The sequence below is a fragment of the Gorilla gorilla genome, chromosome 15 (assembly GCF_029281585.2).
Source record: "Gorilla gorilla gorilla isolate KB3781 chromosome 15, NHGRI_mGorGor1-v2.1_pri, whole genome shotgun sequence".
NCBI lineage: Eukaryota > Metazoa > Chordata > Mammalia > Primates > Hominidae > Gorilla > Gorilla gorilla.
In genome coordinates, this window is record NC_073239.2 from 120,943,833 (window position 1) to 120,962,103 (window position 18,271).

Genomic DNA, 18,271 nt, shown 5'->3' on the forward strand with positions numbered 1-18,271 from the left:
CTTTTATTTTTACTTGTTTATTTTAGAGATAGGGTTTTGCTCTGTCACCCAGGCTGGAGTGCAGTGGCACTATCATAGCTCACTGAAACCTTGAAGTCATGGGCTCAAGCAGTCCTCCTGCCTCAGCCTCCCAAAGTGCTGGGATTACATGTGTGAATCACTGCACCCAGCCTTTATTTGTCTTTTGATAATAGCTATTCTGGCACATGTGAGATAATATCTCAATATGGTTTGGATTTGCATTTCCCTGACAATTGGTGATACTGAGTATTTTTTCTTGTATTAGCCAGTAGTATGCCTTCTGTTTAGAAAAGTCTTTTCAGCTCACTTATTTGCCCATTAAAAAAATTGGATTGTTTGGGCCTGGCGCGGTGGCTTACGTCTGTAATCCCAGCACTTTGGGAGGCCGAGGCAGGTGGATCACCAGGTCAGGAGATCGAGACCATCCTGGCTAACACGGTGAAACCCCGTCTCTACTAAAAATAACAAAAAAATTAGCCGGGTGTGGTGGTGGGCGCCTGTAGTCCTAGCTACTCAGGAAGCTGAGGCAGGAGAATGGCGTGAACCCGGGAGGCGGAGCTTGCAGTGAGCCAAGATTGCACCACTGCACTCCAGCCTGGGTGACAGAGAGAGACTCCATCTCAAAAAAAAAAAAAAAAAAATTGGATTGTTTTTTGCTGTTGAGCTCCTTGTATATTCTGGGTATTAATCCCTTGTCAGATGAATAGTTTGCAAATGTTTCCCCCCATTCACTCAGTTGATTTCTTTCTTTTTTTTTTTTTTGCTGTGCAGAAGCTTGTTAGTTTGATATAATCCTATTTGTCTACTTTTGCTTTTGCTGTCTGTGCTTTTGAGGTCTTAGCCATCAAATCTTTGTACAAATAGATGTCCTGAAGCATTTTCCCTATGTTTTCTGCTAATAGCTTCATAGTTTCAGGATTTAGTTTAAGTCTTAAATCCATTTTGAGTTGATTTTTGTGTATATTGAGAGATAGGGGTTTAGTTTTATTTTTCTGCATCTGGATATCCAGTGTTCCCAGCACCATTTATTGAAGAGACTGTTCTTTCTCCAGTGAATGTTCTTGATGCCTTTCTTAAAAATCAGTTGGCTGTAAATATGTTATTTTATTTCTGGGTTCTTTATTCTGTTCCATTGATCATCTGTGTGTCTGTTTTTATGCCAATATCATGCTGTTTTGGTTACCATTGCTTTGTAGTATATTTTGAAGTTAGGTAATGTGATGCCTCTTGCTTTGTTCTCTTTGCCCAGGATTGCTTTGGCTTGTGAGATCTTTTTTGGTTCCATATGAATTTTAGGATTTTTTTTTGATTTCTGTGAAGAATGTCATTGGTATTTTGATTGGAATTGTATGAATCTGTACATCACTTTGGGTAGTATAGTCATTTTAATAGTATAAATTCTTCCAATTCATGGCAAGGCACAGTGGCTCACACCTGTAATCTCAGCACTTTGGGAGGCCAAGGTGGGCCAATCACTTGAGCCCAGGAGTTTGAGAAAGAAAACATAGGGAAAATGCTTCAGGACATCTATTTGTAGTTAACATTTACTTAGTAACACTTAAAAAAACCTACTAACTAAACTTCACTTTATTTAGTTTGACTGTATTTTCCATAATGTCCTTTATTCTGGGATCCCATCCGGGATGCTACATTAGATTTGGTCTCCATGTTTCCTTAGGCTCCTCTTGGCTGTGGTAGTTTCTCAGACTTTCCTCATTTTTTAAGACTTTGACGATTTGAAGAGTACTGGTCAGGTATTCTGTAGGACGCCCTTATACTGGAATTTGACTGATGTTTTTCTCATGGTTAAACTGAGGTTATTGGTTTTGGGGAGGAAGACCACAGGCTGAGGTGCCATTTTTGTCACATATCAAGGGCATACACTATCAACATGACCTTTACTGGTTGTCTTAAGTCTGTTTAATGTTTTTTTTAATTAAAAAATTTAAATTGACACATAATAATTCATGGGGTACATAGTGATGTGATACATACAATGCATGGTGTTGAGCTCAGTGTAACTAGCATATCTATTGTATCAAACATTTTTTTTTTGTGTGTGTTGGGAACATTCGGTAACCTCCTATAGCTATTTGAAATTACATATTATTGTTATCTGTAGAACACTGGAGCTTCCTCCTCCTATCTAGCTGTCCTTTTGTATCCTTTAACAAATCTCCCTATTGCCTCCTCCTTTCCCCTACCCTTCCCAGCCTCTAGTATCTTCTGCTCTACTCTTTACTTCTATTAAACTGTTTTCTAGCTTCCACATGAGAACATGTGGTATTTAACTTTCTGTTCCTGGCTTATTTCACTTAACATAATGTCCTCCAGTTTCATCCATGTTGTTGCAAATGACAGGATTTCACAGTTTTTATGGCTGAATAATACTCCATTGTGTATATATTCTCCATTTTATTTCTCCATCTGTTGTACACCTAGGTTGATTCCATATCTTGGCTATTGTGAATAGCATTTAACACTGTTATGAAGGAATAACTCAGTCTGGGTAATTTATAAAAGAAAGAGGTTTATTTGGCTCACAGTTCTGCAGGCTATACAAGAACCATGGCACTGGCCTCTGCTCAGGGAGCTGGTGTGTGCAGAGATCACATGGTGAGACTGGAAGAAGGTGGGTGTGCCAGGCTTTTTGTAACAGTCACCTCTCGGGGGAACTCTGGTAGGAACCAATAACAGTGAGAACTCAGTCTTCCCAAGGGAGGGCATTAATCTATTCATGAGGCATCTGCCCCCATGTCCCACACACCTGCTATTAGGCCCCACCTCCAACACTGGAATCAAATGTCAACATGAGATTTGGAGGGGACAAACTATAGCACTGATGACACAGACTTTGATCACTGGAAAGGTTGTGTTTGCCAGGTTTCTCCATTATGCATTACTGCCTCCTTTCCACATTGTACTCTTGAGAAACAAGTTGCCAGGTGAGGCTCTATTCAAGGTAGGGAGGAGGTAGCACTTACATTTACAACATTTAAAGAATTTGCATTTTCTGACTCTTTTTTTTTTTTCTTTGAGATTGGGTCTTGCTCTTTTACCTAGGCTGGAGTGCAGTGGTGCGATCATAGCTCACTGTAACCTTGAACTCCTTGGCTCAAGAGATTCTCCCATCTCAGCCTTCCAAGAAACTATGACTACAGATGCATACCACCATGCTTGGCTAATTAAAAAAATTCTTTTTGTGGAGATAGGGTCTTGCTATGTTGTCTAGGCTGATCTTGAACTCCTGTCTGCAGGGACCAGCCCCACAGGGTCGGTGGGTTTTTCTCCCCGTGTGCAGAGATGAGAGATTGTAGAAATAAAGACACAAGACAAAGAGATAAAAGAAAAGACAGCTGGGCCTGGGAGACCACTACCACCAAGACGCAGAGACCAGTAGTGGCCCCGAATGCCAGGCTGCGCTGATATTTATTGGATACAAGACAAAGGGGCAGGGTAAGGAGTGTGAGCCATCTCCAATGATAGGTAAGGTCACGTGGGTCACGTGTCGACTGGACAGGGGGCCGTTCCCTGCCTGGCAGCCAAGGCAGAGGGAGAGAGGAGAGAGAGAGAGACAGCTTATGCTATTATTTCTGCTTATCAGAGACTTTTAGTACTTTCACTAATTTGCCACTGCTATCTAAAAGGCAGAGCCAGGTGTACAGGATGGAACATGAAAGCAGACTAGGAGCGTGACCACTGAAGCACAGCATCACAGGGAGACGGTTAGGCGTCCAGATAACTGTGGGCGGGCCTAACTGATGTCAAGCCCTCCACAAGAGGTGGAGGAGCAGAGTCTTCTCTAAACTACCCCAGGGAAAGGGAGTCTCCCTTTCTGAGTAACGGGTCTGCTGAGTAACGGGTGTTTTTCCTTGACACTGACGCTACCACTAGACCACGGCTAGACCATGGTCCGCTTGGCAATGGGCGTCTTCCCAGATGCTGGCATTACTGCTAGACCAAGGAGCCCTCTGGTGGCTCTGTCCCGGCATAACAGAAGGCTCGCACTCTTGTCTTCTGGTCACTTCTCACTATGTCCCCTCAGTTCCTATCTCTGTATGGCCTGGTTTTTCCTAGGTTATGATTGTAGAGCGAGAATTATTATAATATTGGAATAAAGAGTAATTACTACAAACTAATGATTAATGATATTCATACATAATCATATCTAAGATCTATATCTAGTATAACTATTCTTATTTTATATATTTTATTATACTGGAACAGCTCATGCCCTCGGTCTCTTGCCTCGGCACCTGGGTGGCTTGCCGCCCACACCTGTCCTCAAGTGATCCTCTTGCTTTGGTCTCCTAAAGTGCTGGGATTACAGGCATGAGCCATCATGCCTGGCCTCTGACTAGTTTGAAATGTGAGAGTGATGATGGTTTACCAGTCTTCTTTCCAGCTGGCTGAAGTCTAATTAATTCCTATTGATGTTCGTTGTGTATTTTCTGTCAGAGCTCACAACACTTAGATGCTTCGTTGTGGACCCGCTGAGGAGCTGGATCAGGCCTTGCCATTTGCTGTCTGAGCCCGTGTGGTCAAGACAACCCAGCTTCTAGGCACCCAGGGCCCCCTTGCCTCATGGGTGGGTTATGTTCAGTAGAATAGAGAATGTCCAGCTTTAGCAATATTTATCCAACGTCTTGTTTTTGGTACCTGATAGGTGCTCAGTAAATATTTCAGTGAATGAATATGCAACACTTAGCTGTATACAGACATTCCTTGACTTGTAATGGGGTTATGCCCTGATAAAACCACTGTGAGTTGAAATCATGAAGTTGAAAATGCATTTAATACACCTGTCCTCCTAGCCTACCTTGAATGAGTTCAGAACACTTATTTAGCCTATAGTTGGGCAAAATCACCAAATACAAGGCCTGTTTTATAATAAAGTGTTGAATATCTCATGTAACTTATTGAATACTGCACTAAAAGTAAAAAGCAGAATGGTTTCATATCACTGTAAAGTCTAAAAATATAAGTTAAATCACTGTAAATCAGGGACAGTCTGTGTTAATTTTGAGCTTGTAAAAATGGTGTTGTTTTGTATAGATCCTGTTATACAGCTTCAGAATCAGAGGACCTTGGTTAAAATTTCAGTTGTGTTACTGTCACTACTCTTGTCATGTTACCTCACCACACTGTCTGCTGTTACAAGGGAGAAGTCCCCTTTCTTCATGGAGCGCCAGCCGCGCCTCCTGGGTTTCATGTCTTATCCTTCTTACCTTCTCAGGGACCTCGTCTGATCTACTGTTTCCCCCTCCCCATTGTTACCATTAGTGTCTCTTTGTCTGCTGTCCTTTTCTTGTTCACACTGAAACATAACTGAAGCTCTTTCACCTTTGCGAACACCCACCTTAGGTCTCAGGCTGCTCTCCAGCCGTTGCTGGCCTGTGGACTCTCACATTCTCTACTTTTCTACCTCCCACAGGCAATTCATTTATTGCAGGGTGGTGTCCCCTGTTGCCACTCAGACTGTACCTGCCAGGGTCCCTAGTGACCTCCTTGTCGTTAGGAGAGCTCTAGGTAAGTCCTAGACTTACCTGGCCTTTCTGCAGTATTTGACACTGTTGGCCACTTCAATTCTTGAAACTCACCCTCTCTTCGGGTTCTGTGGTGGCGTCCTGGTTTTTCTGTTACCAGATCTGGCTGTTCCCTTTCAGTGTCCTTTGGAGAGTCCTTTTCATCCTTTATATTCAGCTTCTTAAAAAATTGTGAAAGAGGCCAGGCGTGGTGGCTCATGCCTGTAATCCCAGCACTTTGGGAGGCTGAGGCAGGCGGATCACCTGAGGTTGGGTGTTCGAGACCAGCCTAACACAGAGAAACCCCAACTCTACTAAAAATACAAAATTAGCCAGGTGTGGTGGCACACGCCTGTAATCCCAGCTACTCAGGAGGCTGAGGCAGGAGAATTGCTTGAATCCAGGTGGTAGAGGTTGTGGTGAGCCAAGATCATGCCATTGCACTCCAGCCTGGACAACAGGAGCGAAACTCCGTTTCAAAAAACAAAACAAAACAAAATTATAAAGAACACGCTTAGAAAAAGGGTTACATAAAATGTAAATGTGTGCTGTAATGAAATTGTGAAATGATCAACAACCCAGGTCCAGTAGTAGAGCATGCCCCCCGCCCCACCTGGACTCGCTGTGGGTCACTTTTTTTTTTTTTTTTTTTTTGAGACAGAGCCTTGTTCTGTCATCCAGGCTGGAGTGCGGTAGCACGATCTCAGCTCATTGTAACCTCTGCCTCCCAGGATTGAGTGATTTTCCTGCCTCAGTCTCCCGAGTAGCTGGGATTACAGGTGTGTGCCACCATGCCCGGTTAATTTTTGTATTTTTAGTAGAGATGGGGTTTCACCATGTTGGCCAGGCTGGTCTTGAACTCCTGACCTCAAATGATCCACCCGGCTCGGCCTCCCAAAGTGCTAGGATTACAGGCATGAGCCACCATGCCCAGCCTAAAAGTCAACTTTTATAAATTATTTGGAAACTAGCTGACTTAATTTACTCTAAGTAAAAATTGGAAAAAAAATTTGCCCCTGTGATTGGCTTCTCTGATTACCCGAAGACTTCTTTTGATTTGTCCTCAACAAAATCAGATGCGATGTTCTGCACATAGTGTTTAATGAGTAAAATTATTAATTAAAAAAGCTTCTTACTCTGGGTGAAAAAAACCCAGTATCGCTATAAAATAGATTTTTCGGAAATTTAGAGACATCTGTTGTGCTGGATACTGTAGAAAGATGCTTGTGTAGTTGTGGCCTCAGCTCGGGGAAAGCTGGACAGTCACACCCATAGTAAATTAGTACCGGTAGAGTGGGGCACTGCTGAAAAGATACCCAAAAATGTGGAAGCCACTTTGGAACTGAGTAACAAGGCAGAGGATGGAACAGTTTGGAGGGCCTTGAAGGAGACAGGAAAATGTGGGAAAGTTTGGAACTTCCTAGAGACTTGTTGAATGGCTTTGAACAAAATGCTGATAGTGATATGGAGAATGAAATCCAGGCTGAGGTGGTTTCAGATGGAGATGAGGAACTTGTTGGGGACTGGAGTAAAGGTGACTCTTGTTATGTTTTAGCAAAGAGACTGGTGGCATTTTGCCCTGCGCTAGAGATTTGTGGAAGTTTGAACTTGAATGAGATGATTTAGAGTATCTGGTGGAAGAAATTTCTAAGCAGCAAGGCATTCAAGAGGTGTCTTGGATGCTGTTAAAGGCATTCAGTTTTAAAAGGGAAACAGAGCATAAAAGTTTGGAAAATTTGCAGCCTGACAATGCAATAGAAAAGAAAATCCCATTTTCTGAGGAGAAGTTCAGGTCAGCTGCATAAATTTGCATAAGTAATGAGCTGAATGTTAATCCCCAAGACAATGGGGAAAATGTCTCCAGGGCATGTCAGAGGTCTTCACGGCAGCCCCTCCCATCACAGGCCTGGAGGCCTAGGAGGAAAAAGTGGTTTTGTGGGCCAGGCTTAGGGCCCCCGTGCTGTGTGCAGCCTAGGGACTTGGTGCCCTGTGTCCCAGCTGCTCCAGTTATGGCTGAAAGAGACCAACAAAGAGCTCATGCTGTGTCTTCAGAGGGTGCAAGCCTCAAGCCTTGGCAGCTCCCACATGTTGTTAAGCCTGTGGGTGCACAGAAGTCAAGAACTGGGGTTTGGGAACCTCTGCCTACTTTTCAGAGGATGTGTGGAAATGCCTGGATGTCAGGGTAGAAGTTTGCTGCAGGGGTGGGGCTCTCATGGAGAACCTCTGCTAGGGCAGAGCAGAAGGAAATGTGGGGTTCAGGCCTCCACACAGACTCCAACTGGGGCACCACCTAATGGAGCTGTGAGAAGAGGGCCATTGTCTTCCAGACCCCAGAATGATAGATCCACCGACAGCTTGTACCATGCACCTGGAAAAGCTACAGACACTCAATGCCAGCCCATGAAAGCAGCTGGGAGGGAGGCTGTACTCTGCAAAGCCACAGGGGTGGAGCTGCCCAAGACCATGGGAACCCAGCTCTTGCATCAGTGTGACTTGGATGTGAGACATAGAGTCAAAGATCATTTTGGAGCTTTAAGATTTGACTGCCCTGCTGGATTTCAGACTTGCTTGGGACCTGTAGCCCCTTTATTTTGGCCAATTTCTCCCATTTGGAAAGGCTGTATTTACCCAATACCTGTACCCCCATTGTATCTAGGAAGTAACTAACTTGCTTTGAGACTTGGGACTATGGACTTTTGAGTTAATGCTGAAATGAGTTAAGACTTTGTGGGGACTGTTGGGAAGGCATGATTGTGTTTTTAAATGTGAGGACATGAGATTTGGGAGGGGCCAGAGGCAGAATGATATGGTTTAGCTGTGTCCCCACCGAAATCTCATTTTGAAATCTCACCTGTTATGGGAGGGACCCAGTGGGAGGTAATTGAATCATGGGGGCAGGTCCTTCCTGTGCTGTTCTTATGATAGTGAGTAAGTCTCATGAAATCCGATGGTTCTGTAAGGGAGAGTTTCCATGCACAAGCTCTCTCTCTTTGTCTTCCGCCATGATTGTGAGGCTTCCCCAGCCATGTGGAACTGTAAGTCCAGTAAACCTCTTTCTTTTGTAAATTGCCTAGTCTTGGGTACGTCTTTATCAGCAGCATGAAGATGGACTAATGCACAACCTGACTTGGGGAGTTTGCCGCTTGTGGTTGGTGCCTAGTGTTTGGTAGCGGTGCCTGAGGGGCAAGTTTACATTATCTGGTCTTGGTGTCTTTGCTTTAATAGACAATTAAAAGTAGTAGAAGAACCCCTAAACCTTGGTAGATGGATACCTCATCATGAGGTTGTGTTATCACCACACATTGGTAGATACGGATGTGACGTTACAGTTTTCTGGTGCTTTTGATATACAAGGTTACTTTTCACACATGAAATCTTAGGGAAGTCTTAGGGCTCTTTGAGGTAGGGGTTTGACAGAGGGGAAGGGCACTGGCTTTGAGATCAGGAACTCCTCCTGGGTTCCATAGACATTTGGTGTGACTTAATCGATGTCTTCAAAGTAGACATCCTGCCAAACACACTGCCTGTGCGTGTCTGGGCTCTCTGAGCCATTCTTGCTCTGGTGACTAGGTGAGGAGATTGATGAGTATGGCACTTTATGTGTCCACTGTCCTGAGCAGTACTTGGCACACAGCAAGTGTTCAGACATTGCTGTCAATAAAAACCAAGAACTTTTATTTAGAGAGTTTGTTACAGTGTTGTACTAACGGTGAGAGCCAGTCCCATCCAACGCCAGGTTTCTTCTGTAATCCTGTTTTCGTATTGCGACTTTTTTCTTTCACTGTTTTTAGCTCTCTCCTCATCTCCTGGAGGAACCAGTGATAACTAAGGATATATATGAAGTTGCTGTCTCTCTCATTCAGATGTTTGATGACTTGGATATGAAGGAGAGTGGGTAAGAGATACTTCAGTTGGTAATGCACTTTAATGTATATGTGATTTAAAAAATTATTCATTTGGAAATGTTTTAGTGTTTTTATAAGAAGGTATAACTATAGGTACTTTTTCAGTAGTTACTGTATATATTTTAAAATCAGGTTAGTATTTTGGAATTTTTTTAACTGGAAATATCTATTTTAAATAATTAAAGCCATGCTGAATGCAGTGTTAGGACTGATAGTTTTAAAAGCTAGGATTTATAGCCTGAAAATAGTTTTTCCAGACATATAGGGGTCTTATCACTCTTAATGCTGGGATAAAACTTTAAATCCTACATTAGTAGAAACTGTTGAAACTTTCTTTGCATTTGTTTTCATTTACTATAAGGACATATTCTTGACCCTAAGCAATCTCCTTCTGTAATCCAGATGTTCATTCATTTAGCTGGTTCTTTGAAAATTGGAACATATTCCCTGAGGAACAGTTTTAGGTTATAAGTGGTGACTAGAGTTTATAATTTTAAAAATATGGCTGGGCACGGTGGCTCATGCCTGTAATCCCAGCACTTTGGGAGGCCGAGGTGGGGGGATCACGAGGTCAGGAGATCAAAACCATCCTGGCCAACATGGTGAAACCCTGTCTCTACTAAAATACAAAAAATTAGCTGGGCATGGTGGTGCGCACCTGTAGTCCCAGCTACTCTGGAGGCTGAGGCAGAGGAATCGCTTGAACCTGGGAGGCAGAGGTTGCAGTAAGCTGAGATCACGCCACTGCACTCCAGCCTGGTGACAGAGCAAGACTCCATCTCAAAAAAAAAAAAAAAAAAAATATATATATATATATGTATATACACACACACACACACACACCATATGATTGAGCCTTTACAGCACTAATTTTACTACATCTGTCTCCATAGTTTTGCCTTTTCCAGGATGTCATGTAGTTGGGAATTATACAGTATGTATCCTTTTCATGTTGTCTTCTTCTACTTAGTAATATGTATTTAGTTCCCCTTACGTCTTTTCATGGCTTAGATAGCTCATTTCTTTTTAGCGCTAAATTCCATTGTCTGGATGTACCACAGTTTGTTCATTCATCTTCCAAATTTCTTGCTATGTTCTGCTTTAGCTGTGTCCCATTAGTTCTGCTGTGTTGTGTCTTCATTTTCATTCATCTCAGAGTATTTTCTGATTTCCGTTTTGATTTTTTCTTTGGCTTATTGGTTTTTAGGAGTGTGTTGTTTAATTTGCACATATTTGTGAATTTCCCCCAATTTTTCCTGTTACACATTTTGAATTTCATTCTATTGTGGTTGGAGAACATATTTTATATTTTTTCTGTTCTTTTAAATTTATGGAGGTTTGTTGCATGCCTAGCATGTAGACTGTTCTGGAGAATATTACACGTGCACTTGAGAATAATGTCACTCGTTGTTTTTAGATGGAGTGTTCTATAGATGTCTTTTAGGTGTGGTTGACTTACCATATTGTTCAGGTCTTCTACTTCTTGATCTTCTGCCTGGTTGCTCTATATATTATCGAAAATGAGATATTGATGTCCTCAACAGTTGTTATTGAATTGCCTATTTCTTCAATCTTTTTTGTCAGTTTTTGCTTTATGTATTTTGGTTCTCTGTTGCTAGGTGCATATATGTTTATACCTGTTACATCTTCCTGATTGATTCACCCATTTATCATTATAAAATGCACCTCTTATCTCTCGTAACACTTAATTTTAAGACCTATTTTGTGTATTAGTATAGCCATTTCACTTTTCTGTAGTTGCTGTTTGCATGACACATATTTTTTCATTCTTTTACTTCCAATCTACTTAGTGTCTTTGCATTTAAAGTGTATCTCCTGTAGACAACATATTCTGAGTGGGATCATATTTTTTTTTTTTTTAAAGATTGAGTCTTGCTCTGTCACCAGGCTGGAGTGCAGTAGTGTGATCTCAGCTCACTGCAACCTCTGCCTCCTGGGTTCAAGTGATTCTTCTGTCTCAGCCTCCCGAATAGCTGGGACTACAGGCATGTGCCACCATGCCCAGCTAATTTTTGTATTTTTAGTAGAGACAGGGTTTCACCATGTTGGCCAGGATGGTCTTGATCTCTTGACCTCGTGATGCTCCCACCTCGGCCTCCCAAAGTGCTGGGATTATAGGTGTGACACCGCGCCTGGCCTGTATTTTTAAAATTAGTCTAACAATCTCTGCCTTTTGATTGGGTTGTTTAATCCATTTATGTTGTTTAATCCATTTACATTTAATTTTGTCACTGATATAGTTGAATTTATGTTGGCCATTTTGCTTTTTGCTTTCTGTATGTCTCATATTCTTTTTGTTCCTCTGTTTCTCTTTTACTGCTTTCTTTTGCATTTAATACATATTTTGCAGTGTAGCATTTTACTTTTTTTTTTTTTTTTTTGAGACAAGGTCTCACTGTGTTGAGCAGGCTGGGTACAGTGGAGTGATCATGGCTCACAGCAGCCTCGACCTCATGGGCTCAATTGATCCTCCCACCTCAGCCTTGCGAGTAGCTGGGACTTAGAGGTGCGTGCCACCACACCCTGCTGATTTTTGTATCCGGTTACTTTTAAAATCACCTAAGAAGGAAGGAGGCAAAATATGTATTTACAGTATCTTTTGTCATTAATTAATTACCTTTACCAGTTCTCTTTCTTTGTTCATGTGGATTTGAAATACTCTCTGGGGTCAGCTGTTTTCAGCACAAAAAAACTTCCTTTAGTATTTCTAGTAAGGTGGGTCTGCTAGATACTCTCATTTTTTTGTTTATCTGTGACAGTCTTTATTTAGTCTTCATTATTGAGAGTTTTACTGAATACAGGAATCTTGATTGACAGTTGTTTTCTCTTTGAGCACTTTGAATATGTCATCCCACTGCTTTCTGGCTTCCATTGTTTCTTCTGAGAATTCAGCTGTTAATCTTACTGGGGTTTTCTTTGCATGTGGCATGTCATTGTTCTCTTGCTGCTTGCAAGATTTCACCTTGTCTTTGAATTTCATTATGGCTTTTATGACTTCCTGTAGGACTGGGACAATAATTCAGCCTTTAATAGGCATTTTCATCTTTCTTTTAAGCCACCTGCTTTTGGATGCATGGTAATACCATTGAATTTCATGAGTCCATTGACTACTAAACTGAGCTCCTTGGCAGGAGGCCATGCTGTGCAGGAGATAATGGAAGCGAGAAAGGCATCTTTAGGTCCATGGATGGGGGTATGACAGGAGCTTTAGGTGCAGAGAAGGCAGACCTGAATCCAGAATAGGATCTGTATCTATTTCCATGAGGGTAAATCAGTATCTTCTTCATGATGGAATCAACCTGTCATCAGCTGGCTGGGCTGGTCCCCCAGGGAATGGTGCCATATTTGGGACTTGGCACTGGCCCTTGCTGTTGTGTGGTTGGCATCCAGCAGTGGTAGCAGCCGGATGAGTCTCATCTCAGGAAAGTGCATGGTGTTGAGTTTGTGTGTAAGCCTTCATCCCTGCTACCCGTCCACTCTGTGCGTTGTCTAACCCTGGAGGGACTGGAGAAGGAGGCTGGGTCACGTCCACAGGCAGGGCCTCTTGCCCGTCTGGTGACTGAAAGCCTCCTCCACTGTGGCTGCCTTATGGGCATTTCTTGGTACCTCTCCATCAGATCTCCTTATTATCAGTCTTGCCATTTCCACATCCCTGACCAGCTGACCAAGCTATTAGCCTCTGCCTGTTGATTGGGGTGAACCCAACCTCATGGCCATGTCTCCTTCCACCCGAAGCAGTACCACCAGATGGACTGCCTCACCTCTGCTAACTGGGAAGAGCTCCCTTCCCCACTCACTGTGTGTGAGCCTCTCCTCTGGGTGGGGCTGTGATGCAGCAGATGTTCGCCCCTGGTTGTTGCCAGCGTCCCATGCAGGCCCATCTACAAACCAAGGCTGTGTTTTTCATGGTAGTGGCTGCCGCCTGAGGTCATAGGTGTGGCTCACACTCATAGGGAGAGATGGAGGAGCAGCAGGAGCAGTGACCATGGATGCTGAGCTGCCTGTGCTGCAGTGACTGGTTTACCCCTCACACCCCTTTCTCCTTTGTAGTGACTGTTCCCAGGCATTGCCTGGATTGCCACTGCATGGCTTTTCCATGGCTCCCTCCTCAGCTCCCATTACTTCCCCAGAGAGGCCCTTCCCAGCCAGCCCTCCTGAGAGCACTCCATACATGCACCTCCCTTAGCACTGCTTACTGTGTTTCCCTGTGTGTCTCTTTAGGTCTTATTGCTAAATTGAAGGTGCCTTGTCTGTTTTCTTGTTTCCTGTCTGTCTCTCCAGTTAGAATGTAAGCTCCAAAGAGCAAGGAGCTTGTCTTCTTGTTACTGCTGTATCTTACACAGAGGAGGGCCTGGCATGTAGGAAGGGCTCACAGGTTCATGGAAGAATGAAAGTTCTAAATTCACACAAAAGTAAATATATTGACAATAGCAAGGAGGCGAGTAGATGATTTGAGATTTTGGTCTGTACAAATCCTTTCTAATAGTTCGGACTCCTGAACATTTAAATTTTGCTTGTAGTTATTTTAAATGTTTTTTACTTTGAAGTTCTTGATTACAATAACTAAATTTCAAGGAAAACTTCTGCAGATAGTAAGTTTTGATAGGAGAAAGTACTGGGAGTCAAAAGGCTTAAGTCCCGTGAATGACCATGGGGCCTTGGATGTTTTCTCATCTCTTTGGGCTTCGTGTTTTCTTATGTAAAATAAAGAACATTACATTGGATGACCTGTAAGAGCCTTTCAGGATTAAAAGCCTGTAATATTAGGATTTTTGAGAAGCAATAGCTGTTATTAGCCTTCATTAATATTTGTGCACATCACATTTTTAACAGGAACAAGGCTTGGTCAGGGGCCCAGTTTGTGTTGGAGCGAAGCAGTGTATTGGTGTTTTTGCCAGGTAAGAACATCATAATTTTGTGACTTGGAATCATAATACTCTGGAGAGAGGCTAAGTTTGTGCCTAACACAGATTATGAAAGATGGTATTCTCCATAGGACTTTATTCTTTTTACACTTTGAGTATGTGAACAATTGTAACTTTCAGTTTGGCTTTTTATTGTAACCCTTGCATTTCTTTTTTTTCCTTTTTCTTTTTCTAGATGGAGTCTTGCTCTGTTGCCAGGCTGGAGTGCAGTGGCACGATCTTGGCTCACTGCAACCTCTGCCTCCCCAGTTCCAGTGATTCTCCTGCCTCAGCTTCCCGAGTAGCTGGGACTACAGGTGCACGCCACCACACCCGGCTTATTTTTGTATTTTTAGTAGAGATGAGGTTTCACCATGTTGGCCAGGATGGTCTCGATCTCTTGACCTTGTGATCTGCCCACTGTGGCCTCCCAAAGTGCTGGAATTACAGATGTGAGCCACTTGCCCGGCCAACCTTTGTATTTCTAAAAAAGATTTCTTATTAATAATTAAGAGTTCAATTTTTTTTTTTGGAGACAGAGTCTCACTCTGTTGCCCAGACAGGAGTACAGTGGCAAAATCTTAGCTCACTGCAACCTCTGCCTCCTGGGTTCAAGTGATTCTCCTGCCTAAGCCTCCAAAGTAGCTGGGATTACAGACGCGCGCCACCATGCTTGTCTAGAGTTCAACTTTTTGAAGGCAGTTTTGCCACCTTCAAAATTTCCAGTAAAATATTTGGCTTTGTGAAATTTGCATTTTACATATGTGGTTATAAATGTGAGGTAACTGTCATCAGTTTGCATTGAAAGCTTATTTAGTAATAGTAAAACACAGTTATTATAATATACCATGAGAATCATCGGGGTAATCCTTGAGTTCCCTTCTCAGTGTTTGAGAAAACAGGCTTTTAAAATACCTTTCTGAAAAGATGAATTTATGTTAAATTGTACTTTTTCAAAATTACTTGATGTTTAATTCAAGTGGTATAGCTTGATGAAACATTATGACAATAATTCAAATATTTTCTGTTGTAATATATAGAGCATAAACAGATTTGTTCTTATAATAATGGAGAATGAAAAACATGCAATGAAAATAGCTTACTTAATTTTGTAATGCAACATATGAGTTTCAAACTTTTGTCATGTTTTGCTTAGCTGATAAGGATTTGTTTACATGCAGGGAACAACCGTGAGCTGACAGTGGGGTGGTGTTGCATGTGCCTTGGTGAATATTTATCAGATGACTTCTGTGTGCATCATATTGTATTAAGGGGAAAACATCACCCAAGTAGAGCCATGTTGATACTGGCTTAAGAACACCTAACATGGGCCGGGCACAGTGCTCACGCCTGGAATCCCAGCACTTTGGGAGGCCGAGGCTTAAGAACACCTAACATGGGCGGGCGTGGGGGCTCATGCCTGGAATCCCAGCACTTTGGGAGGCTGAGGCGGGCGGATCACAAGGTCAGGAGATCGAGACCATCTGGCTAACATGGTGAAACCTCATCTTTACTGAAAATACAAAAAAAAAATAGCCGGGCATGGTGGCGGGCACCTGTGGTCCCAGCTATTCGGGAGGCTGAGGCAGGAGAATGGCATGAACCTGGGAGGCGGAGCTTGCAGTGAGCCGAGATCACGCCACTGCACTCCAGCCTGGGAGAAAGAGCGAGACTCCATCTCAAAAAAAAAAAAAAAAAAAAAAAAAGAATACCTAACATGAGATAAATACTCTATTTTATTTATTTTTTAAGAAAGGGTCTTGCTATGTTCCCCAGGCTGGAGTACAGTGGTGTGACCCCGATCACTGCAGCCTCTACCTTCTGGGCTGAAGTGATATTTCCACCTCAGCCTCCCAAGTAGCTGGGACTGCAGGCATGCACCCCCATGCCTGGCCAAATTTTTTTTTTTTGGTATCTTTTTGTGGAGACGGTTTAACTAGCTTGCACAGGCTAGTCTCGAACTGCTAGGCTCAAGTGATCTCCATGAAGTGATCCACCTGCCTCAGCCTCCCAAAGTGTTGGGATTGCAGATGTGAGCCACTGCTCCTGGCTGGTAAATACTTTTTACCTGCTAAACATTGCCTGAAGAAAATATTTATAAGTGATATTTTACATTTAGGGTTACTGTCCTTTTAATATGTTCATATGAATTCAAGTTTGATAGATGTTTATGTGTCAATTGATCTTTTGTGAACAGTTCTATAGTAGTTTTCCAGGGCTGCTGTAACAAAGTGCCACAAGCTAAATGTCTTAAAAGAACAGTCATTTATTCTCTCCCTGTTTTGGAGTCTAGATGTTCAAAATCGAGTTGTCAGCAGGGCCATGCTCTTTCTGAGCCTCTTCCTCTTTCCAGCTCCTGGTAGTGGCCATCAGTCCCTAGTGCTCCTTGACCTGTGGCTACATCACTCCTGTCTCTGTTGTCACATGGCATTCTCTGTGCCTCTTCCCTTCTTGTATGGATACCGGTCATTTTGGATTAAGGGCTCACCCCATTCCAGTATAACTTCATCTTAACTAATTACATCTGCAATGACTCTATTTCCAAATAACACCACCTTCCGGATTCTGGGGTTAGGACTTCAATACGTCTTTTTAGGGGACACAGTTCAACCCATAACAGACTCAGATTTGAGAATCAGGGTGAGGCAAAAGCACCTGCTAGCTTAGCTTTCAGCAAACAGGACGGAGGCCTGATGGAAATGGTTTAGCACATCCTCATGACCAAAACTTTACAAATGTTATTTTTTGATTGTAAAGATTTTGCATGCTCATTATAGAAAATTTAGAAAATCTGGGGGTAAAAAAGGAATACAAAAATTACTCATATAGCTAACACCCACAGGGAGTCACTGCTGTGTAAAGGAAAACTGGAATAATAGGGTTTTTCACTATATTTTTGAGTTACTACTAATCAATGTCACTGTGTACTTTTACTTGTGTTTCTGGCATATTTAGGCAAAGAGGATAAAGAAGTCAAATAAATTGGTAGGGCCTTCTTTGAAAGATATGCCATTTTAATTTAAAGGTTGGTTTCTAGCAGTAAATACAAACATGTTTATTTCCCTCCTCCACTTTTTTCTTCCCTAGGTCTGGGTGAAATAAATTATATGCATGAACTTCTCACGAACCTGGTTCATAAAAGGTATGTTGAAAATGATACAGCTGTATTCTTCTAAGCCATTGCATTGTTTCTGCCTTAAATAGTTTTAATTATCTCAGTATTTATTTTTGTATCTCATGTATATCTATTCTTTATGGAGATTTTATTTTAGTAATTTCTTAGGTTGCAGGTCTATCCACTCCATTCAAGTGTGGCTTTAGAAGAACAGAATAATGTGTTTTTAAGTCCAGTCCCTGGGTACAGAAAGGTAGGAAAACTGGGAAGACAAGTTCTAAGCACTTTAGGTAAATTTTCCTTAGAGACTCTACTCATGAAAAATATTTTCTGGGTGTCGTGGCTCATGCCTGTGTTTCCAGCACTGTGAGAGGCTGAGGTGGGTGAATCATTTGAGCTCAGGAATTTGAGACCAGCCTCATGGCGAAACCCCATCTCTACAAAAAATATAAAAATTACCTGAGTGCAGTGGCATGCACCTGTAGTCCCAGCTACTTGGGAGGCTGAGGTGGGAGACTTGTGCCTGGGAGGTGGAGGCTGCAGTGACCCGAGATCACACTGGTGCACTCCAGCCTGGGTGACAGAACAAGACTGTCTCAAAAAAAAAAAAAAAAAAAAGAAAAAAAAGAAAAAAAAAATCACATTTCAGCAGTGTGTTCTGTAGTTAGTGGTTACTCACTTAAACAAATATTTACCTAATGAGCCAGGTATGTTGTTTAGTTTTGTGTTTTATTTTGTAAATCAGTTTGCTAAAAAGCTAAGATTTTTTGTTTTCTCAAT

The 18,271-nt window shown here is 42.3% G+C and overlaps 1 protein-coding gene across 2 annotated transcripts in view; it reads left to right on the forward strand.

Moving 5' to 3' along the window:
- TDRD9 (tudor domain containing 9) overlaps positions 1-18,271 on the forward strand; it is a 127,284-nt gene that overhangs the window by 51,105 nt on the left and 57,908 nt on the right. For both annotated transcript variants that reach the window (XM_004055767.3, XM_055361683.2), the window contains exons 8-11: positions 9,338-9,441; positions 14,306-14,370; positions 17,464-17,518; positions 17,660-17,744. In XM_004055767.3, coding sequence (XP_004055815.2) covers positions 9,338-9,441; positions 14,306-14,370; positions 17,464-17,518; positions 17,660-17,744 — 309 coding nt within the window. The remainder of the gene's footprint in view (positions 1-9,337; positions 9,442-14,305; positions 14,371-17,463; positions 17,519-17,659; positions 17,745-18,271) is intronic.